The 25,873-nt window shown below is 55.4% G+C and overlaps 1 protein-coding gene across 13 annotated transcripts in view; it reads left to right on the forward strand.

The window, feature by feature from the left end:
• Positions 1-25,873, forward strand: part of CACNA1E (calcium voltage-gated channel subunit alpha1 E) — a 173,762-nt gene that overhangs the window by 52,257 nt on the left and 95,632 nt on the right. For 12 of the 13 annotated variants that reach the window (XM_068951817.1, XM_068951818.1, XM_068951822.1 and 9 more), the window contains exons 3-5: positions 1,374-1,639; positions 13,728-13,834; positions 14,332-14,471. In XM_068951817.1, coding sequence (XP_068807918.1) covers positions 1,374-1,639; positions 13,728-13,834; positions 14,332-14,471 — 513 coding nt within the window. Of the gene's footprint in view, positions 1-582; positions 818-1,373; positions 1,640-13,727; positions 13,835-14,331; positions 14,472-25,873 lie in introns of those variants that run through there. The other variant, XM_068951827.1, reaches the window with a different exon arrangement.

Genomic DNA, 25,873 nt, shown 5'->3' on the forward strand with positions numbered 1-25,873 from the left:
GGGGCCACCAGCGTGTCCTAGCTGCCTTGTCAGGGCTTCAGGGCTGCTGCGGGGACAAACCCAGCCCAGTTTGCTGCCTCCGATGAGCCGGTTTTCCTTCTGGCCAGAATCAAGTGTCAGACAGAAGACAGCTTGCCGGGGCTGAAGGAGGCTCATCTGTATGCAGGGGAGCAGGAGGGCTCTCCCCAGGCAGCGTCCGGCGGGGAGCCCCCGCGTTTCCCGGAGCGCAGGGGCGGGAGGGGACTGTGCCTGTGGCCAGAGAAAGGCTCAGTGTGGGGTGCTGTGGGGTGAGCGTCCCCCTTTCCCTGCAAGTTGGGGTGGTGGGGGAAGTGTCTTCCCCCCCCTTTGCCTCCCCACCCTGGTTTCCAGCGGTAGCCACTCACCTAGGAGCACCAGTGCCCTGGAAAGCCCTCGAGAGCTGGGGAAGGGGCTTCTTGCGGGGGCTCCCCCATTGCCTTTGTTCCTTTCAGACCCTCCCTTTGCCTTGCAGCAGCTCCCGTGCTTGCCAAGAGGATGCACTGGATGGAGCGAGCGAGCGCGCTGGTGTGCGCGCGCGTGTCTTGCATCCGACTTCATTAAAGCGAGCGATCCCCGAGCTGCAGAGGCGCGGCAGCCTTTAATTTCGCGGCCGGCTCCTGCGGGAAGCCGGCGCGCCCTGGCAGCTGGGGGCTGAGTGCCCCTGCCCCGGGGAGACACGCCGGCGAGGCTCCCGCAGGCCGCCGGAGATGGAGGCGGGAGGAGGAAGTTGGACGCTTCGCTCCAACTAGGCTGGACCGCGCTGCAACCTGTTCCCCCTGCCGCCCCTCGGCTCCGCTGGGTGCTGTACCAAAGCGCGTTTTCCTTTGCAACGGGCAGATGGAAGGACTTGGATCCCAGCCCTTTCCCTGCCTGATCTCTGCCGGCAGACGATCCCTGGGCTCGTCTTGGTCGGGGCGGGGGGGGTTAAAAGGAGGCTGGTTTGGGCTTAGAGGCAGAGCGGTGGGAAGGATGTGGCTGATTTTAACCCCTTGCTTCGCGGTGGAAGGTGCCCAGGCTGCTTAGGGACTGAGCTGAGGTGGCCTCCGCTCAGCACGCTGGGACCTGCCGGGACAGCTCCCTGCCTGCTCGCCGGGTGGGCAGCGTGGCCAGCGGGAGGGCGGCTCTGCTCCGGAGGCAGCCGGCTGCCCACCATGCCGCGCTGGAGACGCTGAGCCGGCGTCGCGCTCCGCCTGAGTCTCCGCGCTCCCCCGGAGGGATGGAGGGGAGACGGGGCTGAGCATCACCGAGAGAGGAGGAGGGGGCTGTGGTTGGGACTGCGCCCCGTAGCCCCCCCCTCTCATCTCCCTCGCCGCCTCGGTGCTGCTGCTTCAGCTCACCTGTGTGTTTCCTTCCAGGATGGCTCGCTTTGGGGAGGCGGTGGCTGGCAGGCTGGGCTCTGGAGATGGAGGCTCCGACCAGAGCAGAAGCCGGCAAGGACCTCCTGCTCCTGCGGGAGGCACCCCGGGAGCCTTCAAGCAAACCAAAGCGCAGAGAGCCCGGACTATGGCTCTGTACAACCCCATCCCTGTTCGGCAGAACTGCTTCACTGTCAACAGATCGTTGTTCCTCTTTGGGGAAGAGAACATAGTCAGGAAATATGCCAAGAAGCTCATCGACTGGCCATATCCTTTCTGCAACCCTCGCTAACCCCCCCTTGCTCCCTGCGCCCGGATTTGCCTTGGTGGCCTTCCAGGACACGCGTGTGTGGCACTAGCTGGCAGGTAAGTGCCTGCCTTCTGCTCTCCTCCCAGCATGTGGAGAAGGGTGCCCTGGCATCCTGTCGTCCCCCCCCCACCCCCCCCCCCCGGGATGCTCTTCTCCTCCCCTGCTCCTCACCTCTCTCTGGTGCTTGTTCTCCTTCTTCCTTCCCCTGGCCGGCAGCTGAGCCCGCTGCCCCTGCAGGGAGCCCGCCTGGGGAACCTGAGCTCCTCCTGAGACTTGGTTTTTGGAAGTCCCCCTGCTGTGGCCAGGGAAGGAAGGGAGGTGCTGAGCAGGTCTCACCCTGGGTTGGTCCTGCGCGCTTCAGGGCACCCTTCCCTGACCCTATGTCTATGTGGCTGGGAGCTGTGGCCTTTCCTCTGTGTCTTGATGTCTTGCTAGGTTTTTCCCCTCTCCCTTCTATAGAGCCACCCATCCTGATGGAGACAGACCACCCTGGGAGCCTGCAAGTCTCCGGACTCTGCAGGATGGTGGATTTCCTCCCCTCCTGGAGGTGTCTGTGTGCCCTCTTTGCCTCCGCTGGCTCCTGATCGTTCCTGGCAGGGGCTCAGCCATCCTCGCCCTCTAGCCTCTGTCCCCTCTGTCAGCAGCCATGGGGACCAGCTTCCTGCTCCGTGTAGCAGAGGGAAAGATGCTGAAATTTTTCCTACAGCCCTTTGAAGGTCCAACTCAAGGGACTGTGTTTTATCCTCTGGAGTCACAAAGTGGGGGACCCCCTCCTGGGGCTGGGTGGAGAGACCAGGTGTCCCCCTGCTCCCCTCCTCCATCCTTTCAAACTTTCTCCCCCAATGCCCACTTCTTTCCCCCCACCCCAACCCTGCAGGTGCCCCCAGGCAGTAGGGCTGTTACTGCGGCCAGGTCCTGGCGCCCAGCACTGCAGCATGCTCCTCGCCGCTGGCAGCTCGTGCCCTCCCATCAGCCTGTGTTCAGCTCTGCTTCTCTTCCTCCTGGCCCCCAAGACCCTCCTGGGCTTTGCCCCTGCAAGGACACAAGCCTGAAAACTTCAGCGTGGCCAAGCTTTGGCTTTAGGGCCCTCCTTAAATTGCATTTTGCAGTGATGATTGCATGTAGCTCTGCCTGCAACTTGTTGGTTAACTTGTCGGCTCCTGCACTGGGTGCAGGAGAACTTGCCTCTGTGCAAAGCAGAAATGCGCTTGTCTGGTGCGACAGGTGCCTTGGAGAAATCCCTCGTTAATATATGGGATTACAGGATGGGTCGTTCACGGCATAAACGTTATCAGGAAAGTCGTCCTGCCGACGCTGAGGCCCCCCGTAGCTCTGGCACATTGAGGTCAAGCCTTTGCTGAGCACCCTAGGGAACTGTGCAGGACCCTAGGAGAGTCGACTGTGTGCCTGAGGGGGAAAGGAACAGTTTGGGGGGAACTGGTTTGCTAAATTCCTCGTGGCATGCTTAAATGTTCCCCTTCTGACAGCACCCGTGCTCCTGCTTGGTGTGCAGCCTGCAGAAGTGTCAGTGCAGCAACGTGGGAGCTAGCCTCAGAGACACACAGGCAGCTCTGCTCAGAGTACTGCAGGGCGTTCGCAAGACTAGCATGTCTTGTTTTCCAGAATATGCCAAATTATTCATGTGCTTTTTCAGTGCAGTGTGGGTGGGCCCTCGCTGTTCAGCTTTTATTTAAAACAATAACTAGTTGGTGTGTTGCTGATGGCCCAGCTTTCCCAGTGTGGGCCAGGGTCCCGTGCTGGTGTAGTGCTGCATGATGTATCATCTAAAACAGCCTCTGTCTCCTAGAGACTAGTGCTTCACTACCACGCTGTAAAAATCCCACAGCATCATTCTTTCCTGGAATTTGCAATGCATGAGGAAGATTGTCTCATTCTTTCAAAAGAAGTGATATGTTCCTGTGCAAATGTTACACCCAGGTCTGCTCCAGGAACGGGAGCTCAGTCTCCGTGCCCGTTCCCACGCGTGAGTGCCTTCTCTTTCCAAGAAACCGATGTGCCCTGGAGCTTTTGCATAGCTCTTCTGCGCCACAGCCCTTCACCTTGAGCTCTCAAGGTCTTAGGTACAGACAAGGCTTTTTGATGATAAGTCTATACCGACCGGATGATGTATCGAACAAAGGAATTGAAAGACCTTTAGAAGCTGATCATTTCTGCTGGGGAAAGGCAGAGCAATCTTTCTTTGTGTAAGGCTGGGTGAGTCTTCTGGTGGAGGAGACCTTAGCGCAACCTCATCTTGCACTACGACACATCTGAAATGCCAGGCCGGTTATTTTGTTGCTTCGGAGACTGATGAGCTCAAAGTGGTGTAACTCTGGGCAGTGTTAGCCTCATAGCAAGGTCTCCTAAGAAGGAAGTGCTGTCACTGCAGACTGTTATCAGTAAAGTTGGCCAGGCAAAGTTGTTCTGTTCCTTGTAATTGTAGCCTGGCACAAGTTGTGAGCGCCTTTCGGCAGGGCCAGGGAATTTTGTGAGCAACTCAGCTCTCTGGACCAGAGCCCACAGCGTGAAGCCTAGCAGTGTTTCTAGGCTGTGATGAGAGTGGTTTGCGGAGGTGAGTTTTGGATCTCGGCCACAGTCAACAAGAGTCGCTGGCCTTAGAAGGGAGGCCTGCCGATGTCAGCGCTGCTGGTTGAAGTAGGCATGACACCGAGGGAAGCCAGCGTAGCTGGGATGGAGCTAGGGGAGGAGTGGAGGCTCTTCTTCACCCAGCTCCGGTTGACTAGGTAATAGGGCTAAAAATAACTGGTGATTCAGGCCTGTATATCTGCTGGGTAAATGTATAATTATAACGAGCAGCCTCTGCAGTTTGGCTTCCCTGTGTAAATAGGGATGATGCATGTAGGGAAAGGATGGGATTGGGATTCATCTTCCTGTGGAGAGCTAGTCTTTGCAGAATTCTGTGCTGGAAAACCTGCTTTGTTACCTTTGGAGCTGCTCTTTTTACTGTTTTTGCTCAAAAAATGAGGCAGGAGACAGCCGTTATTTTGGCTGTAGGAACAGTAGCTCTTCTCCTTCTCTTCTCCTTCTCTTCTCCTTCTCTTCTCCTTCTCTTCTCCTTCTCTTCTCCTTCTCTTCTCCTTCTCTTCTCCTTCTCTTCTCCTTCTCTTCTCCTTCTCTTCTCCTTCTCTTCTCCTTCTCTTCTCCTTCTCTTCTCCTTCTCTTCTCCTTCTCTTCTCCTTCTCTTCTCCTTCTCTTCTCCTTCTCTTCTCCTTCTCTTCTCCTTCTCTTCTCCTTCTCTTCTCCTTCTCTTCTCCTTCTCTTCTCCTTCTCTTCTCCTTCTCTTCTCCTTCTCTTCTCCTTCTCTTCTCCTTCTCTTCTCCTTCTCTTCTCCGAAACAAAGCCTTGTTCCTGCTTGCTCTTACTCTGCTGAGGAATCAGCAGCTGATGGCCAGGCCTCCAGCTGTGATTTCATTTGTTTGGCTGCCTGGAAGGCTACAATTCAGTTAGTACATGAAATGGGCTGCGGCTCATCTATATCTGCTTAGTTCTTCATCTGCTTAATCATATTTGACCTGGATAAGATCCCTCTCCCACCCCAGGAAGGCCAGATGACCTTGTGTGGTTTTGGTTCTATCCCCAAGGACAGCCTTCTGTCTCAGACACTCACGGGCCCCTCATACCTGTCCACTTAGTTTGGAAGGGAGAAGGGACATGCATCAGCCTTCTGGGAGCCTTTCTCTTCTTTACAGTGAGGGCTTTGTCCTGTCTCAGCTGCTTTGAGTAGCAAGTTGAATGTTGGCCTGGCTGAGAGCAGCAGGAGTGTCTGCAAAGTGCCACATGGAGCAGTGCCTGGTTGTCTCCAATTCCTCTTCCACCAGTTCAGGACACCTAGGCAAGGCAAAATATCCTGGCAAAACTGGAGGATATTTTGGCCTTACATCCCTCCTTCGTGGTTGGGGTGGGATTCACGCATGGATTTTTCTTGGTGGGAAGCACAGCCACGTTTGTCTGAATTGTTTTGCTTGTGATGGCTTCTACTTCTTCCTGGCTGTGTGCAAACAGAGGACACGTTTGTGTTTGCTCTGAGAGCAAGCAGAAGCCAGCAAGTGGTCTAAATGCAAAGCGTGGGCTGGCTGGGCAAGTGTGGCTGTGGAGGGGTGCCTGCAGGGCCCCGAGTGACTTGGGAGGTGTTGTTTGCCCAAGAGAAGGTGGCCAAGCTGCAGCCGGTGACCACCCGACACTCCTCCTGCCCCAAGGTAGAGGTCTCTGCCTCCATGTTGTCCCTGGCTGCCCTAAACCTTTTCTCTGTGCTTGCACTGCTCTTTCTAACATGACTTCTAATTGCCCAGAGTTTTTCTTAGGGGGGAGCTGCTTGTGGCTGTGTCACGGCAGCACCCACCCCGATCCCGAGGGAAGGGTGACTCATCCCTGCCGTGTCCTGGGAGTGAGTTGCGTTTCTGCACCTCATACACCCCACGTGCCAGCTCTCTGGGTACGAGCGGCTACCCCCGCGGTGAATCACTCCCTGCACATCTGACGCTGCTTTGGCATCGCCGCCAGGGACGGTGGCAGTGACGTGCCCTGCCCTAGCTCCGTGTGCCGGGCTGGCTGTGCCAGCGTGGGGAAGGCCGCAGCAGGAGTGTTATGCCGTGCCTGGGGAAGCCTCTCTGGCCCCTTTGCTTTTGCCCAGCCAAAATTTCCGCACATCTCACCTGCCTTATGGGAAGAGCCACACCATGTTGTTGTGCTCTTGGGTAGCTTCCTCCTTGTGCTACCCAAGGAAGTCTCTCCTTGCCTTTTTCTTCCTTCAAGGCTGCTTTCTGTGCCCTTCATTCATCAGATTTTAAAATGTTTTTTTGGGAGGGGCGAGTAGGTGTAATGGCAGGTCCATCTTTTTGACAGCCGAAGAGGGAGAGGCTGCCTGTCAGATGGTGAATTTAAACAGAGGCAGCTGTTGCCATGGTGACACCAAGTTGCATCCTGTTGCTGTGGCAACCAAAGTTAAAAAACTGATGTTAAGGCAGGAAAATCACATGATGCTGTTCTTTTTTGCTTTAAAAAAAAAAAACAAAAAAAAACAGGAGAGGAGAAAGGTTTGATTTGCAGTTTTTAGTGCAGGGTTAGGTGGGGGAGAAGGAGGAACCCTGGTGCTGTTGGCACGGGGCAGGTAGGCAGTGGGCAGAGCTGCCCCTCCTAGCAGCAGCCGCTGCGTTTCCCTGCAGCCCTCAGGGTATTTTCGGGATGCTGCAGCTTGCTGCATGGCTGAAAGCAGCCTCCAAGCTCCCAGATTTACACCTGCAGTGAGTGCCCTCCAGAGAGGGGTCTCTGCGGGGAGACGGGGGATGTTACACCCCCAGGCTCCCCCTCAAGCAGGTGTCTGAACTGGCACCTTCGTGGCTCCTTCTTGTGGCGCAGATGAGTGGGATCAGGCCCGTCGTCTGGGTATACGAATCTATCTCGCTGCTGCGCGTGGAGGCTAATTTGCTTGAAGTGTACGCCTGGATAATGCATTTGGGTAGGGGGTCCGCTGAGGGCTGTCAGCGCTGGCGATAATAGCATGCTATTTGCCGGCTCGGCTCCCTGGTCCCCAAAGACAATTGGTGTGTGGGATGGCGAGGGCTTGGCAGTGCTAATTCTAGAAATGAAGCCTGTCGTCTTCCCACTACCAAGCCAAGTATCCAGCTAGAGGGGCCACAGCTCTACGGCTGTTTTAGGAGAGGTGTTGTGTGAATTCCAGTTTGCAGGATGCTGAGCAGCCTTATCTGCCGGGGGAAGAGCCCTGGGGACAGGCAGGGCAGGTGATGGAGAGTCTGGGGAAACCCTGAGTTGAATTAGGGCCACTCACCTTCTTTGCTCTACTTGGCATTTTGGATGTTTCTTCTAAAACAGCCTTGTAGAGGAGGCGGCGACTGGTTTCCTGCTGGGGAGTGGAGCTAAGGGGACAGGCAGGGGTGCCCTTGAGGAAGGGGTTGTAGCAGACGACTGGTTTCCTGCTGGGGAGTGGAGCCAAGGGGACAGGCAGGGGTGCCCTTGAGGAAGGGGTTGTAGCAGAGACGATCTTTGTTCATCCTCATGCCCTGGGTGGAAGAGCACGGGAAGGCCTGTGCTGGACAGGCAGCAGCAGTGGGTTTGGGGCCTGAAAGATTAAGTCAGCAGATGTAAGAGCTGAGCTTCCCTCTCACATCTGGGGAGCAGGGAAAGTCTTTTAGTGCAGCGTCTCTTAGAGGAAAAGTGAAGATTCAAGGAAAACGGAGACTTAAACTTCCAGGAGATGTTGGGTTTTTGAGGGCTGGTCTGGGTGGTGCAGACAGGGCTAGGACTTGAAACTTTTCTGCTCTTCTTGCTGACGTTCTGAGGTACGCTTCCCAAGAGGCTGGACCCTTTTGGAGATGCCCACGTGGTCTTCTCTGGCTCTTCTGCTCCTTCCATGCCTGCCTGCAGTTCAGGCAGTGGGAGGAGGCACACATGCTGAAGCAGTCCTCTGGCTTTCTGGGCAGAAAGGCCCAGGTGGGGAGGTGAGGTGGAGGAGGCTCTCTACAGCTCCCACCCCTCATCCAGACCTAGGAAAGTGATTTCTGTCACATCCAGCCACTTAGGGAGGTTACATCAATGTGCCATCAGCATCATAAATCCATCTTCGGGGCTTGGAGCTGGGCACGCTCTCTGCATTAGCAATATGTTCTGGGTGGATCAGTTTTTGGCTCCAAAGCATTTTTTCCCTGTGAGGATAGAGGAAGGGACTGGCAGAGGGAGGTGAAGGGATTCACATTAAGATCTTGCAGCTAGAAGCAAGAATCCATCAGTGCATGGACATCTCCCCCAAAGCCACATCTCTTTGGCTTGCTGTTCCTCTTTGGGGAGGATGCAGCGAGTTTGGCATTCTTGGCCATCACTGTTGCATGGTACAACGCCTCCTTCTTTTGCACCGTGGTTGAAAGCAGTGGCAGGAGGGAAGATGGGCTGATTGCTGCGGTGCTCACTTTGGGCTCTTGCAAGACCCCCCATTGGAGTGCGAGGTGTGGGGTTAGTGCGCAGTGTCCTGGATCCGGAGGGTGGGGGATGGTGGGCTGGGCCCGCGGCCTCGGGATGCCTTCCCCACCTTGAGTGCACCGGGAAGGAAATGAGGATCCTGCAGGTGTGCTGTGTAGCTGGGATTAGCTGAGTTGCTAAGGAAACAAGTCAACTATTCAGGGGAGAGAGCATTGGATAAAGGAGATAAATCAATAAGAAAACCTATTTTTATCGGCTCCCTAATGATCCTACATGAGAAGCTAGATGAAGGAGGAGGAGAAGGCTAGAGAGAGAAAGGCTTTCGTTACTGCGCTTAGAGGGAGGCAAGTGCTACTCTGCATTTTGGGTGGCTGGAAGTTCACGTAATTAGATACGTAATGAGGAAACAAAGTAGCGGAGCATCTTCCGATGGTCTCGAGCCTTGAGTTGGGAGGGAGCTTGCTGACTTGGCAGAGAGGTGGAGTGTGTGACTTTCCTGCGGATAAAATTTCCCCCTGTGTTTAGCTAGTTTTACCCAGCTCTGCTCTCCCTTGAAGGGAGGTTTTCTTTACGTTTGGACTGCCAAAATCAGGACCTGGGACATCTGGAGTTATAGAGAAAACTGGGATGCTTGTTTTTGTGGTGTTGATGGCTTGGAGCAGTCGCATAGCTTCTGATGTAATGATCCAGGCTCAGGTCCTTGGAAGACTGGGTCAGTGGGGTTTGGACAGTCACTTTTGACCCAGATGACCTTGTGGGCACTGGGAGCTGCCTGCCCCAGGGGTGCAGGCGTCCACGTGGCAGCGGGTGTCACGGAGCCCACTGTGGAGTGAGGCGTTCCCGGGCATCGTGAGCCGAGTCCGCAGCAGTGCCAGGCTGCCCTGAGAAGGGAGCTGCGTGGGGATGTGAGGTGGGGGGCTTGTGGGGTGCTGCCTGGCTCTGCGTTGTCTCTTTGCGCGGGAGTTTGCCTGGGGACTCTGTGTGGTTGCCCAGTTGCATGGAGGGGCTGAGCAGAGGGCCCCCGTGATGCCGGGAGCAGCCCAGGATTGCAGACGGGGAAAAGTGGAGTGCTTTGGTCTCAGGAGAAAAGCTGGGGTGGGGAATGGTGTTTGAGCACCTTGGCAATGAGTGTTCTCCATACCCCTGTTAGACTGCCCTGAAGCTGATTGAGACCAGCAACGCAAACCCTTCTTGGTGGGCAGAGTCGCAAAGCCCCAGCCAGACCCTCCTGGGGAAGGTCAGAGATGCCGCGGTGGGGTGGGAGTGATATGCAGGGATGGGGCAGACCCCTTCTCACAGGCTGTTTTGCCCGTTTCCCCATGATTCGATGGCTACGGGAGCACACAGCTTGGCCCTTTTGGGGCAGCGCGATGCCTGTTGGCCATAGGGCCGTGCTGGGGTCGCGCAGGTGGGACCAGACACCCAGCCCTTGGTGACAGCAGGGCCTGCGGAGACCGTCCCCGCTGTTGGCCCGGGTGGCACAGGCTCACGGGAGGCGCAGCGGGGATGTGGACAGGCAAGGGGGCAGCATGGCTGTAGCAGGTGAGCGTTGGCCTTGTGCTGCACCTGGAGCCAGATGTTTGATCCAGCTGTTTGAGCCAGCCAGGAAGCCTAGGGATGAGTCAAGTCTTCATAGGTGGTTTTGAGACCCTCAGCCCGCTACCAGGCAGCACTCCCATGTTTAATGCCATGGCCTCGGTCTGTCCTGTGTTTAGGGAGGTTGGATATTCCCAGCTGGATGTTCCCACCGTGGGATAGCTGTGTTTCCGAGCCTGCAGGAGGGAGGAGGAGGTAGTAAACGCCTGGCATGTAGGGGAGGGCCGCAGCGGCGGGGAGCGAGGGGCGCTCAGCAGGGTTAAACGTGGAGGGGCTGACAGACAGCCTCGCCACGCACTGTTCCCACACTCCTCATCTAGGCAAATGTGCCTAGCGCCTGGGGACCTGCCTTCCTCCCAGCAGCCGCCCTGCTAAAGCACTGTTTTCTTTTAAGCCCGTGCTAATTGCTTGCAGACTTTCAGGAAAATGAAACAAAAGACCCCAAATAGGCCGGTGGCTTGTGGCCAAACGTTATATTCTGTGTATTAGCTGAAGTCTGTGGCCGTCGGTGGGAAGCAGAGAAAGCGTGCGGCTTTCACAGGAGCCGTAAAATAAAATCCTCAGTTGTTCGAAGCCTCTGAGCAAACATCTGTGCACCGGACTCCTCCGGCCTCTCCCCCAGCACGGCAGAGCTCGTTATTTGGCCTGGCGCTTCACCCTGCCTCAGACGGGACGTTTCGCTGCTGTCCCTGTCATCCTGCCAGTGCTGCTGGCCGTGAGCGTGGGCGCTGGCAGGCAGCTCTGCCCACTCCATGCTGCCGACCGGCAGCGTGCGGCCCCGCGTTTTTAGCCCCTGCAACCAGCCGGTACCGAGGCCTGCACCGGCAGCAGCGAGCTCCACAAGGGACCTGTGCGCTGCAAAGGTCTTTCCTTTTGATTTGTTTTTAATTTATCAACCATTAATTTCACTGAGTGGCCTTTTAAATGCCTTGGCTGAATCCTGTCTGGCTCCTCTCCCTACCAGGCTAAATAAATCCTAGCTCCTGTAGGCTTCATCTCCTGGCCGGCTCTCCAGAGACCTGGTTCGAAGCCTGTCTCTGCTCCTACCTTGCCTGCTGCAGACGGCAGGCTGCTGGGGCTGGCCTCTGCCTTCGCCCTGCTTTGCAGTTTCCAGTTTCCCATGCTTACAGCCAGCGCTGGGAGGTCTCGTTTTGTGGGCTCGGGGCCACCGGTTTTAATGCATCTTGCTTTGGTCAGCAGCGTTGCCTGGCTGGCAGCTGCCAGAAGGTGAAGCAGCAAGAGAGATGATCATCCCTTTTCTGTGGGACGATGCCCCAGCCTGAATGTTCAACACCTCCTGGCCTGAGCAGTGCAAACCAGTGTGTCCAGAGCTGAGAGCATGGGGTCTGGGAAAGCCCGGTCTGGCCGGGAAGTGCAGCCTGTTAGCTGAGCTGCGCTGGGTCCTTAGCCACCATGCTGCTCTCCATGATGGCTTGTGATGTGACGCAGAGACCAGCTTGAATCGGTAAAAGCTTGGTGCTGGTGTGATTTCTTTACAGTCAAATTTGTCTCTGGCGGGATCCCATTGCCTTTCTAAGGGAACGAAGCTTTGGAGGGCTCCCGTCCCCTTCCGTGGCCGCTGCTAACGCCAGCGATGATGGTAATGTGTTTGTGATTTCCTGGTAGGGAAGCAGTGGAAGGGAAAGGGTACTGCCTGGTGATGACTCTCACCTTTACTGAGGACAACAGGGCTTTTATTGCAAAAACATAGTAAAGATAGATGGGAACCCAAAAAGATGTAGCTATCTTCGCTTGTAAATGCTTTATTTTCACTGCTTGGCAGCAGGCCAGACAAGAGCAGGGAGCTCTGCACGTCCACCTTTTCCTCTGCAGACACTAGAAATCAAAAGGCACGAGGGAGCTGGCTGTGGGGTGCTTTCCCCTCCCTTGGTTCCCAGGGTGCTAATATCTGCTGTGACTTGTCCTGGTGTTGGTTTGCTCCCAGGGGAGGGTCTGTAAGCTCTAGACAGAGCCTGTAGCGTTTAGGATGCCCCTAAGGGTCCAGCAAAACCCTATTGATTTAGACCCTGCTACCCCATTGATGTCTCTTTGAAGCCTGGCTGAACTGGACATCTCCCATTTGGAATTTCCACCCTGCTTTAACTGCGATTCAGAACCAGATGCCATCAGTGTCTTGAGTTGCAAATGCTCTGCCTGGTGTTCCCGGAGGCTGTTGGGAGCCCCGATGGAGTGGGAGGGCAGAGTGTGCCTGTGTGCCTAGGCTCACCTGGCCACCCGCAGAGCTGCCCGCCAAAGGGCAGTCAATGTGCCTGGCCACGGCCCAGTGGGGCTGAGTGTTCAACATGTGTGTGCAGACTGGGCTGGGGGGGGACATCCTTGACTGCCTATCCCCCAAAACACTGCAGAGAGGGAAGTGCTAAAGTGTTTGCCCATTGCCAAGACCCTCCTGGGGGCCTGGGCAAGTGGGAGAGACTGGCAGAGCTGACGGTGGGATGGTAGCAGTAGGTTTAGTCCAGGCAGGCAGCACTAACACCAGCAGGACAGAGAGCCAAACCATCCCAGATCCTGCAGGTGATCTGGGAAAGGCAGCATTGGAGTAAGAGGCTCCTAATTCCTAGAAGAGACCTTCCCTCTGCTCACTGCAGTGACATCCATTACCCCTGTGGCATCCTGGGATTTTTTACCCCTCCTGGTGCTTTCTAGAATGCCATTCCTAACTGCAGGAGAGGTTTGGGAGTGTCCCTCTTCCCTCAGCCCAGGGGGAATGAAAGAGAATTTTACACAGACAGCTGTCCATGAAAATTTGCCCTGGGTCTCATATTAGCCCGGCCTAATTGCCAAGGAGATGGCTGGAGGAGGTACGTTGTGCCCCGCTAGTGGGACTGGGCTTGTAAGTGTGATGAGGGATGTCTGAGTCTTTGAGAATGTTTAGAGAGCAGAGGTTTCCTCCAGGTGCCCAGTGCAAGCTGGTTTGGGGGTTTAGCCAGCTGACAGCTCACTGGGGAGGGTCTCCCTGGCATTGTGAGGGAGTTTTTGTGCACAGTTTTTGTGCAAGTTGGCAATGCCAAACCCTTACCTTCTCAAGCTGAAACCCAGCCTGGTCAAAGCCCGATCATCCACCTTTTTACTTATATTCATCTTCCGGGCTCCCACTGCAAGCACTGGCTCTTTGACCTGAGCCCACAATCTCTGTTCACAGTCCAGCAAGGGCAATGGGCTAAATATCCTCTCCCTATGGCTTCCTACAGGCTAGAGATGGCCCTGGCCTTACCTTGGGAAGGAGGTGATGGTCCAGCTGATCTCTGGTGAGGAAGGCCCTGATGGTTTTGGTGCTGTTGGTTCTCTCTCGTTTCCAACCAGTGTGAGGGTCTGTTTCCTGCCCCTGCCCAGGGCATGGGAGCTGGGCTCTGTGTGTGAGCCCTCGTGCAGGGAAGCAGCTGTGGCTAATGAACAGATGAAACAAGGAGTGGGGAAGGGAGGCAGCTGGTGGGTTGAACATGTGCTCTACTTCTTGTCTGTTCCTTAACTCCCCTCCACTCCCTTTGAGTATATGATCCTGGCAACTATCATTGCCAACTGCATCGTGCTGGCCCTCGAGCAACACCTTCCAGAGGATGACAAGACACCCATGTCACGGAGATTAGTAAGTACCTTTCTGTCTTCTCCTCCCTGCCCTGGAAGGGGCTGTGGGCTGTGTGGCACATCCTGGCATCAGAGTGCCCAGGGATGAGTGCAAGACCAGCTGAGGGGAGCGATCCCTTCCTAACGGGCTAATTTCTGTTGATTCTACGTAGGCCTGGGTAGGGTAGGAGGTGCAGGAGGCTTGCTCTGGGACCTTCCCCCTCTAGCCTTGTGGGGTGTCTGGAGGTTGCTGTCATGTGCTCCTCATCTATAGAAAGTGGGGCAGGGAAGGGGGACTGGACATCTTGAGCGTGACTAGAGCCCTGCCTTTTTGTTTCCAAGCTTGATGCTGGCTGAGAACGGGCTAGGGAAAGCTCAGAAAAGGGAGGACAGGGCTGGTGGGAGGTGGGGTGGATGTGAGTTGGGCGTGACGTAAGGCAAAGCCATCCCATGCAAAATGGCAGGCGCAGTGTTTGTCCTGTCCGCCCTCTCACTGTGTTGCTGTTTCCCTTTTGGCAGGAGAAGACAGAGCCGTACTTCATTGGGATTTTTTGCTTCGAGGCTGGGATTAAGATTGTTGCTCTGGGATTCGTTTTCCACAAGGGCTCGTACCTGCGCAATGGCTGGAACGTCATGGACTTCATTGTGGTCCTCAGCGGGTGAGTCCAGTGGCGTGGGGCACTGGGAGGTTGGACAGCTGGGCACAGGGCTCACCCTGCAAGGACACGAGCTCTAGAACCTGGGGCAAGACCCTATTTCATGATTGCTGGTGTTGTTTCTATGTCACAGCAAGGGGAGGGAGGATGGTCCCCTGCACTGGAGAGTCATGGGTTAGTTTTGCTCCTGGCTGCTTGCCCTGCTATAGGGCAAGCAGCCTGTGGTGGGATGTGTTTCTCCATTGGGCAAGGAGGGCTGGTCTGAAGACATCATGTCCAACTTGCCTGAGCTGGTGGGCTGGCGTGTCTCGCCCATCAGAGATGGGGGGAGATGAGTGGGATGGAGACAGGGTAGGCAGATGAGGGAGGGCGGCCTAGCGAGTAAGTTGGTCTGAAGCAAGTACTGGTCGAATGCCACAGGGGGATGGGGAAAAGCTCTCCTCCTGTTGCCTCCCCAGGTGCTTTCCTAGCCTCGTGCCAGGGGCTGGGAAACAAGGTCTTAGCGGGGACGTGTTCCTAGGTGATGCTCGCTCAGCATCCCATCACGCAACAGTGATATTTGAGGTGGCAGCACACACAGTTTTGCAGGTGCTGGCTCTGTCTCCTGCCAGGGATGTGACCCAGATTTGAGTCCTGTCTGGAGTGTGATGAGGTATGCTGGTGACAAAAACAAACGAGTGGGTAAATTTGATGGGCTTGTGCTAGTGAACACTGGTAATTGGCTTGAGCGGGTGAACCCTGCATGGACAAGAGCCCCTCACTGTTGCGTGGAGGGCAGGTGGGTGTGCACAGCCACCGAGGAGCCCTGAGGAAGGAGTACCCGGATCACAGCCATTGCTTTTTGTGTGCTGATGGAAATACCATGTTCAGGGCAGCTGATTCGATGTGTGCAAACAGATGGTGCTTGTCATCTGTGGATCTCTGAGCACTTCGTGAGCTTTGCTTAATGAAGACTAGCTAATTGCAGGGCAGGCTGGGAAACTGAGGCACGGGAGACAGGCGAGCTGTGCCAGGTCTCTCCTGAGTCGGGACCGCAGCTTGCCACATAATCCTGTCTCCTGGTTTGACGCCTTCCCCTGTGTGGGTGGCATCATGTGGGAAATGGCACCTGTTTGGGTTTTTGCAGAGGAAGGTTGATGCAGAGCGCAGTGCTGCCAGGGATGTGGCAATGGTCATTTCTTTTCAGTGGTGGAGAGGTGCAGATGGGGCTTCTGCTTGGGAGAATGGCTGAGAGAACGTGGCCGGGAATGTCTAGCTCCCTTGGTCCGAAGTGGGCTTGGATGGCCTCGCTGGAGAGTGAGACCACCTCCGCCCATGTGGCGTGGCGAGGGTGTCTCGGTGTGCCAGTTGCAGGGTGTCATTTCTCAGTGGGTAGCAAGCAGGCTGGCATCCATCTGTGGGTGGGCCTGGTAGTGGAGGTCCAGCCTTCGCCTAGGGTGCTGCTAGCTCTTCTGCCTCTGCAAGGACTGGGGTTCATGGGGTAGGGTTTTGAGGCAGAGAGGCCTGGGGCTGCGGGGAGAGGAGCTGGGCCAAGCCCCTGTGGTGAGAGAAGGTGTCCCGGTGCAGCTGCAGGAAAGGGGATGGGCCAGGCTGGAGGCAGGTCTTCCCAAGGTCACATCTGCGGGGACACCATGGGATATGCATCTTCCTGGCAGCAGCCTCGTTGGCTGAGGAGGTTCATCTTGGTCTGATGTGGCTGCTTTGGGGATGCTTCAGGGTACAGTTGGCCCAGCACCTCGCCGTGGATGAGAAAGGCCCTTCTTGGGACCAAGGGATTAACAGCAATGCTGGGTTGGCTCTACAGAGAGCCTGCAAGGGACCAGGTTACGGAGAAACGTCATCCTTTGGGGCCTGGGCCAAGGGGAAGCACTGGGCTGGAAGGGGAGACTCGCCGCAGACCTCTCCCTGCCCTCCCCACGGACCTGGGCGAGCCGGCTGTAACCGATCCGGTGCTGAGTCAGCGCTCAGCAATTACTCACTCGCAAGCGCCTTGCCAGCTCCTCCCGGCGCTGCTCCGCGGGCTGGGCCGCTGCCAGGGAATCAATTGTCCGTGAAGGGCTGTTAGCGCCACGCGAGCCAGCGTGCAGAGAGGTACCCTGGTCTCCCCCAGCAGCCGTGCGCTGGGTGCGGAGGTGGTGGGGCGTCCTCTGGAGGTCGGTTTAGCTGCCCTCTCCTTCCTTGTGTCCCGATCGTTGCTTCAGCAGGACAAATGCCTTTCCGAGACATACCAGGCTAGCTGCTGGCTGCTCACCAGCAGTGCCTGGGAGCGTGGCAGGCTGGCACTGCTGGTGGGAGAGACCGCACTCTCCAGGCTAATTCTGGTAACTGGGGGCTTGCCTGGATCAGGTCACGGACAGTTTGTGTCGTTGAGCACCATGTTCAACTTGGTTTTGCCATGCAGTGGTGGAGAGGCTTGCAAAAAAGCTGTTCTTCGGTGTAATGGTTGCGTCTCCCTACTAGGAAATTCTAGCATGCGTTTGAGCCTCTGAATTATTGGTAAATTTTTTTCAGCAAGTATTGTTGAATGGTGAATCACTTGCAAACAGCCTGTGGAAGAGATTTGCACTTTGCAGTTCATGCCGTGTTGGTTGTGTAACCTGGTGGCAAAGCCTGTTCTCTCCACGGGTGACGTATGTGTGGCTGGCCCTCGACAGCTCTGGGTCTCGCGACTGTGTTTGCAGACTAAAACTTTGCTCTTGATTAATATGTGTGTCTGGACAGAGCCTTTAAGCCGTTAGGAATTAATGGTCTTTGGGATCTCGTCAGGGCTTAGAGCTGGTGGCTGCAAGAAGCTTGCTGCGGTAGGACATTGTGAGTGTCAGGGACCTGCTCTAGAGTAATGGGGATGGTCGACGTGTGCTCACCAGCTTGGATGCTGGCTTGGGGTTTCCGTGAGCAGCAAGGCTTCCTGGATGCACTCTCCTCGGCGTAAATCCCTGTAACGAGAGGTGCCAGTGTGAGCCTTTGCCTGGGATCCTGTGCGGGAAGGGATGACACAGACTTTGAGTCAAGTGGTGTTTGCTTCTTATGTCAATAAATCGAGATTTTTCACCTTGGTGGAAATCAACGCCCACTTAAAACTCCCTAATGTTAAAGCTTCCGCTAGGGAGCTAGTAGTTACATAGGTAAGCCAGCTCTGTTTATAACCTGTGGTTTCCAAAGCGTTGTCGCTGCCTGAAAAAACAGCCTATTCTCCCCCAGCTAAAAATATTTTTCTTGCAAAACATGAATAAAATACCTTCACTCATTTTGAGGAAGAACCGCGAGGGGGGGGGGAAAAGGCGCATGTCCCCTGGGGCTGGGGCAGGCTCCGCGAAGCCGACGTGGCCGGGCTCCTCCTGCTCTGGCTGCGACGGGTCCGTTTTGCTGGCCTGGAGAGAGCGCCGGCCCGAAAACCACGCTCCTCGGCCCGCTCCGTATCCGAAGGCGATCGAGAAAAAGAGGGGTTAAACTCCCTCTGAAAATATCCAGGTGGGTGTGTGCTGCACACACTCGAATGCCTGAGTATTATAGCTCTGTGATGGCTTTTTTAATAGCAGTAATACAATAACATGTTATGTGAGTGTTGGGGGGGAGGGGGTTTTTAAAAACGGGGGGGGAAAAAAAAGACCAAAATCAAAAGGCCCTTGTGAAGTTGTGTGAGGACCAGGCTGGCTGCCGCCTGCCAATGCTGCTACAAAAGGTTTTTTTTTTTTTGTCCTCTGCCTGCCGTTACTCCTTGTCGGTGGGTTCCTCTGTGCTTTCCCGCATGTGTTCTGCCTTCCTGCTCTTCCCTTTGTATTGCAGAGGTTAGGAAACGCTTCTGCTTTTCAGGCGGCTGTGCCAGACGCAATCTCTTGATGTTTACCCCCGTCGAATGCAGAGAGCAGGTTTGCCGGGGAGAGCGTGCGGCGGTCGGGCTGGGTGGGTGCGAGCCAGCGTCCCCTGCACCCACCGCTGCGCTAGCGGGGGGCAGTAGCGCCGAGTTACTGGCCGCGCAAAACCAGACTGAGTATGCTGGGGTCAATAGAAAGAAGCACTACTGTCCGGGCTTTTCAGAGGGTTTAACAGCAGCTGCTGCAGCTGAAAGCCTTTTGCAGACCCCTCGGGCTCCATGGTTTTCATCAAGGTATTTCGCAGGTGGAACGTGGCCAAGGGGAGGTGAGAGGGGACGAGGAGCTGGATGATCACTGGCGATGCGGCCGAGAGCCTCCTGCCTCGCAGGTTGTCTTTGAGAGCCTGCCCTGCCGTTAGCAAACTCGGAGCCGATCGGATGGACTCCAACCCGTGCTGGCGGGAGAAAAGCTCTGCTTTTCCAAGCCCTGACAGCTGGCCTGGAAACCAAGGTCCTCCCCCTGCCAAGGCAGGCAGCAAGCACTGATATGACCTCTCACTCCATCGTCCCAGTGAAATCCTGCTCAGTGTCCTCCAGCTTTCTGCTGTGGCTGGGATGATGCAGGAGCAACCACTTTCTAGGAGGCTGGTTCTTCTCCTGCTGCAAAGTTGCAATGCGAGTGTGGGAAAGAGTAAGGCAAGTTGGTTCATTGCTTGTCATTGATGCTGCTTGGAACTGGGCATGAGCTTTTGTGAAGAGCACCCTTTGAAAGCGTGCGGTGCCCTTTTTGCAGCTCCCCTGGGATTCCTCGTTGCAGAGGGCAGGGTGAGGAGGAAGAGACATCTTTGTCCTGTGGTGTTTAGTGGACCACTTGCAACCCAAGTTCTGCGCAGCTTGGAAGGTCTTCTGGTCTTAGAGGTCCAGAGATTGAGGGGGAGCTCTAGGGCTGTGCTGGAGGTAGCCCAGTGCAGGGATGTGCATGCTCTGCATCCCCTCATAGTTTGGGTCCCCAGTGCCCACTTGCGTGTGCAGTGGGGAAGATTCACTGCCAGCTGTGCGCCCGAGGACCCACGCACGTATGGATGTGTGCATACGCACACCGGGGACTGGGAACAGGCTCTTTCCCCAGAGCTGACATCTGCATTTTCCTAACTGAAAGTGAACAGTGTTTTCCAGCTGTCTGGGGATTATTCCAAACTGCAAAGTGCTGAGCTGGTCTGGCCCAGCCTTTTCCTTCCAGGGAAATCTGCAGCTCTCTGAACATCTAAGCAAGGTACAGTCCCTGTTCACCCCAGCCAGACTGAAGGATGTTGCCCTTCCCGAAAGCAATTACAGCAATGATCAGAGATCTAGTGAATGTAACTGAGGAGGACAGATAGGTCGATCCGGGGGACTAGGAGATGGGTGAGACCAGCTCAGGTGTCCCTCTGGGGATTATACCTGTGCTCTGCACAGCTCCAGCCTCCTGCAACGTGCGATCGACCAGTCTGGCTTTCTTGCTTGTCTCGGGCAGGAAGGAAGCATCTGAGCCTTGTCTCCCGCTCTCTATATTCAGCCTGTGTGCTGCTGAGAAATGAGCCCATTAAAGTTTCATGTGTTCGCGGAGCTGCCCAGCAGGCAAGGGGAGTGGGAGAGGCAGTGCTGGGAGTTGCTCCCTTTCCTGCCAAAGGTGGGAGACTTGCTATCTGTGCGTGGTGTTTACGGGTGCGCGTGTGCACACGTGTGTCCAGGGACTTGCTTTTTTAGCTACCCTTTTCTCTGTGGCTCAACAAGCGTTAAGAGTCTGTCTCTTTGGTGTCTCATTTATCCAAATTGCTGCGGAGGCAACCTCTCCTCGGGCTGACACCCTGTCCCCAAATGCTGGCTTTTTCTTGGCACGTCTGCCAGGGTCACGAGCGCTGCACTCCTTTGGGGCAGGGCACGTGGGACCTGGTGGAGGCAGCGCAGGGTTTTCCTGGTGTGGTCCCACCGCTGTGGGCTGCATTCATCCCTGACCAGCAAACCATCCTGGCCAGCAGTAGGACTCTGTCATGCCTGCCAGTGGCAATGGACACGTTTGCCTACTGCCCAGGGTGAGTAGGGAGGAACCAGAGGGACAGAGAAGGGTATTTTAAACCTCAAGTATGTATGCAGCAAATTATGAATGGCTTGATGTGGCCAAGGGCACCTCCCAGCAAGAAAGTTTGAGGATGTGGCTAAAAGGGTTGGAGAACAAGCATTAAATCAGAACACAAATGGCAGCACCCAACAGGTTTATTATGGTAGAGCCCATATCATTGCAAGGTGAGGAGGGCTGTCCTGTAGGGTAATCTGGCAAAGAGACACCCTGGAGTCTGAAAACAGAGTCATTTCTTTGATCACACCAGACGTGTTTTTCTTTTTTCCCCTCTTCCTATCTTTCTTTTTTCTTTCACAAATGGAGCCAGTCTCCGACATGATGTCTTCCCTATCTCCCTCCCCCCTTCCTGGCTCTTTCCTCTAGGACAATTAGTAAAGTGTTTGGTCTTTCGTTTGGATGAATAATTGATTCCCGAGCTTTGTGAATGATTCATGTGCCATGTGCCATGGCAACAGGATGTGCCCGACATCGGCACCTCGTCCAAAGGGCAGGGCCCGGGGAGGTGCGGTCTCCGCGCGGTCCGAAGGAGCGTTGCGTTTCTTTTCCGCGGTTTTGCTCGGTGGCCCCTGGTACCTGCGTAGTCCCGTGGCGAGGGGCGCTGTAGGTCGAGTCTAATTTTGGTGGATGGAGCAGTGTGTTAACGCGCCCAGGCCGTCCTTGATGCTAGGGCTGCCCGGGGAGGCTCGCTTGTCCTCAGCACCGTGAGATGTGCTCATCGCTGTGGGGAGCCGCTCCCGCGTGGGTGCTGGCAGCACCCGTTTGTAGAAAGCTCATTATTTTTAAATCTGGTGGGAGCTGGACTCCTCGGGTTCCCGACGTTTCAGGAGAGATGCTCAGCGACGCACGCGGAGGGAGCCACGCTGCGACGAGGAGAAGACCCGGTGCAGGATGCGGCCCGCGTGCCGCTCACGTGCTTCGCCCCGTCCTTCCCAGCTCCTCCTTCGGCGCTTTCCAGCAGCCGCTGTGCTGAGCAGTGAGTCAGGCTCTCCCACGCGGCCGCTCGGCGCCGGGGCTCGGCTCGGTGCTGCTCGTTGGCCGGCCCCCGCGTCGCCCCTTCGGCTGGCTCCAGCCTCCCCGGCAATCGCTTTACGTTTCCACGCGGTCCCGTTTGTGCAAACGTCGTCTCCCCTGGTCCAATCTTTCCTTAGGTGAGCGGCGTTGCAGGGGCTCGGCGGCCGTGCGGGGGACTAGAGGGAGCTCTGGGGGCTCGTTTGCTCTCCCGGGTGGAAGGTCAAAAGCAGGGTTTGTCGTTCGCCTGCTCCCGCATCCATACGGCCTGCCTGCAAGGACCGGGCGCCCCGCGCTGCTCTGCCGACGTATCCCAAACCACTCTTTGCAGCTCCCCACCTCCAAAAACAAGGGTGGGCCATGGGGGAGCAGAGCCCATGGGTGCCTTTGACCACGCAGAAACCAAGCCAGAGCCTCGATGGCAGTGGGGAGACTCTTGTGTCTCGCTGCCTCCTAACAGCCGGGAGAGGAAGCAGCAAGTGAAAAGCCCCGCTTGGAGGTGTGAAACGGGAGGTCAGAAGGAGAGCCGGGAGCTAATTTGCTTACTCGCAGCCTGGCAGGGAGCTGGTGGTACCCAGTTTGGCGCTTCCCAAGCTACGGAGGACGATAGGATCAGCAGACTTGCAGCACTGCAGACTCTGGGAAGAGGATCCCAAAGCTCCTGGCATGGAGACGCTCTACTCTTAGGGATGCTCATGGAGCGCCCAGGAGCCCTGAGGGTACTCAGAGCAAAGCCATCACCTCTTGCACAGCCCTTCTGTGATGCGGGTAGCAAAGCCAGTCCCCCTGCTCCGAGTCCAGGGTGTTTTTATGCTGCTCTAGTTCAACTATTCCACCGAGAGGGGAAAAACACGTGAGGAAATGTGAATATCCCTGTTCTTGGCTCCGCTGAGGGATAGGAGGAAACGGACCCATTGGGCCTGGTGGGGCGTCCCGAGGGTGGAGGACGGGTGTGCTGCTGTTCGGCGGGATTCGGCCCCGCTGGCAGGGTGTCTGAAGGCAGCATCGTGCTCGGGGCGGGCCCCCGAGCTTGGTGTTACCTCGCCGCGTAGGATGTGGGCACTGCGATTCATGTATGTCACGGCCCCAAAACCTAGAAAGCGCAAGAAAAAATGATGACGGCTTTGAAGTTGCTCTAAACTGTGCCGAGGGCAGGACTTGGGCCCACTTAGTGTCCCTGCCCTCTGGTGTCCTCCTTCAAAGCAGGAACATCCCACTGGCCTGGGGCATCCTCGGGGTGGATGAGGCCCTGAACGCTTTGAGTGGGACTTGGATCTGAGACCCCCCCAGCTGCCCCATCCCTCTTGTATCCCGCGATTTTCTGAGCACTGGTCCACACTGGAGACCGCTGGATCCTGCAGATCTTTTCACTGTCCCCTCTCATTTGATGGTCAAACTTGCATTCATCTTTCTGCACATGGTGTTTGCTTCAACCGCGTTTATCCCCCGGCCTAAGGGTCGTTTGTGAGCAGGGGGGTGACTGGGAGAGTTGTTTGCAAAGCGCCCAGGAGTGCAGCCTTGCTGCGGGGCTGGAGCAGGACTGCCGGAGCAATACGGGTGTGTTTGGCGAGCCCGGGGAGATGCCCGCAAGGCAAAGCCTGGTGAAAGCCCAGGGGGCTGTGATGTGTTTGTCTAGGCAAAAAATGCTAATCATGGAGATGTTTTTTTTTTGGGGGGGGTGGGGGAGGGTTCATAAGCAGAAAAGGGGGAAGAATGGGGTATATTCATCAGGTAACTTACTTTGTGAGTTGTTTGACCAGTCTATTAATTATGAAGTAGCTTCCCTGGTAGAGTCAGGTGGCAGCGCAGGCCTTAAGGGGCCTTTCCATTTAATTATAAATATTAATTTGCTCGTCATCCAGCCAGCGCCCTCCCTGCCCCAGATTTTGAGCTGGCATTAGTCTGTCTCGGCCGATCCTCTCTCCTCCCAGAGCACCCGGAGCCTGAGAGCTGCCTTTTCCCGGGGACACCTCGCTGGCATGTGCATCTCTGCACCCTGAAAAGCAAAGGTTTCTGAAGGGAAGGGCTGAGGATGCTCTGTACTGCTAAAATGGCTCTGCATGGGGTGGGGCTGTGGAAATCACTCTTTAGTTTATTCTGTGCACATCACTCCTCACGTCCTGCTTGCTTTCTGCCAACTCCGCCCTGCGAGCAGAGTGGTGCGTTGGTCAGTGTAGATGTGATTTCTGCCCCCTCCACCCTGTGAAGGCTGGAGAGAGAAATCCGTGGGTGCAGGTCTTGAGCTGAAGGCGCAAGGCAGCGGTTTCCAGGCTGCCGGCCGGAGCGCAGCCCCAGGGCTTCGCCTCGCTCATGGCGCAGGCAGAATCTGGCCCTGAAAGCGTGCAGGTGCGGCGGGCGCCGTGGGAGCTCGCCGCTCGCTCGAGATGCTGCAAATAAATAAAATAAAATAATCATCCTGGTTGCAAACACAAAGCATCAGATTCTTCCAAAGCGTGTTTTTGTCTGCTGGTGGATTGCTCACTATTCAATTATACTTTGTGGATTAGCATATATTTCCCATCCTGCCTCCTCTCTCATTTGCATTCTTCCAATAGACCCTCTCTGCTTTTCTCCACCTGAAATCTCTCTTCTGCCTTTCCTCTGAAGAAGTAGAACTAACCCCTTTGCCTGTGTGACCTATAAAAACGCCTTCACTCTTTTTTTTCCTCCGGTACATATGATGAAAAGCGTGAGATCATTGGGATTTTTATAGCCCAATCTGCCAGCTTTTTTAGATATCGTGGATAGTGAGATGTAATTTTAGTTTGGGTCTTTGCCTAAAAATAGAGAAAAATTATTAATACCTCAGACATGGATATTGTAAGTGTTTGATAGGATTTAAGTTGTACGGATACAGAAGTTGCTGTCCGGTGTCAGAAGGAAGGGCTGTTGGACCCTGAATCCCAACTCTAAACAGTGCTTCACAGGGAGGAATAGGAAACCTTAACATGTAAAAACATTCAAGAACATGAGCATGGGGTTGGTGAAGAGGGGATGTTCCTACCTAGCCGCAGTCTCGCGTCCCGACACAAAGGAGTTAATGTTTTAAATGGAGTTTAGTCCTGGTGCGCTTTCTCCGTTGCCTCAAACTGCTTTTCACGTTTCTGACTCTAATGCTTGTTTCCAATTTCACTTTGGTTTATTTGTTATAGTTGACTAAGCTTTTAAAAATGCCTCTCCCCCACATGGCAAACATTTAATTTTAAGGGAAAAAGAAAGGCTAGAAAACAATCTAGAGAGGATCTTTCCCGTGTGATTTCAGAATGAGGTCTTTCCCTGAGCAATTTGACTTGCAGGAAACAGAGTGAAGCATGAAACGAGTTAGATTCTTTTCAGAAGATCAGAAATGGGTCGCACTGTGCAATATGGGATGCACTGTGCAAAAAAGTCACAATTATAGGGTTAATATGCATTTAATAGGTGTTGGGTGAAATGCTGAAGTCCAGAGCAGGAGGGTACGTTTTGAGCACTGAACTTATTAGCAGCAGTGTTGCAGTGGTGGTGTTGGTGCGTACAAGTGAAGCCTGGCTAGCAGGAGATGTGATATCTTTTATTAGAGTGACCAAAGGGGTTGGAAAAAGCAGGCAGAAGCCAGGCTTGCCTGCCTGAAAGGGTTGCTTGTTTTTTTTCCAGCCACCTCAGTTGGTCAATAAATAGTTTGGGGGTAGTTCAGCCCCTGCTCTGAGGCCCTTGGGTGTTTTGGGGCTCTGGGATCAACAAGTTTGCCCCTCCAGCAGCGCTTGCTCCCTGGCTGCGGGCAGAGCTGTCGTCCAACAGCCCTCCCGGTGCTGCTGTGCAGTGCCCAGCACATTGTTTCTCTTAGGAATTGGAGACTGTGGCTGTATAAGAGTGTGCAGTCACCTTCGTCGTAGCAGCTGGTCGTCTCTCTGGTGGTTGGGAGAAATGTCTGCAGCACAACCATTGCCACTTTGGTGATCTGTCCGCACCCCCTTCTGAGACAACTCATGATGTCCCCTGTCCCTGAGCGAGGACAGGGAGCATGTCGCCTTGCCACAGAGGAGTCCCATTCTTAGCAGCTAATTTAGAGCGCCGTGAAGTATTGCCCTGAAATTGCGTGAACCTTGCCTGGAGGCTCAGTGTGAAGGCTTGCAAGCCCTTCAAACAAATCTAGGTTAAGGTAGGACTTTGCAGCCCAGGCAAAGTCCTGCTCTTTGGCTCTGCTCATCTCTACTGCGTCTGACCGGGGTGCATCAGCCCAGAGGGTAGTACCAGCCCTGGTGGCTCTGCATGTGGGCCAGCAGAGGCCAGCTGGACTGGCCCTTGTGGTGGAGGGTGGGATGGATGCGATAGCTCCACCTCCATCCTGCTCTCCCCTGCACAGCCTGGGTGCGGGAGGACAGAACTGTCGATCCCGGTCTCTCCCCAGGAGCTTTCCGCCTTTGCTTTTCACTATCCTGGTGTTGAATCGTGGATCCGGTGGGAGAGGGGCCCAAGCTGCTGTCC

Source organism: Struthio camelus, chromosome 8 (genome assembly GCF_040807025.1).
Source record: "Struthio camelus isolate bStrCam1 chromosome 8, bStrCam1.hap1, whole genome shotgun sequence".
Taxonomy (NCBI): domain Eukaryota; kingdom Metazoa; phylum Chordata; class Aves; order Struthioniformes; family Struthionidae; genus Struthio; species Struthio camelus.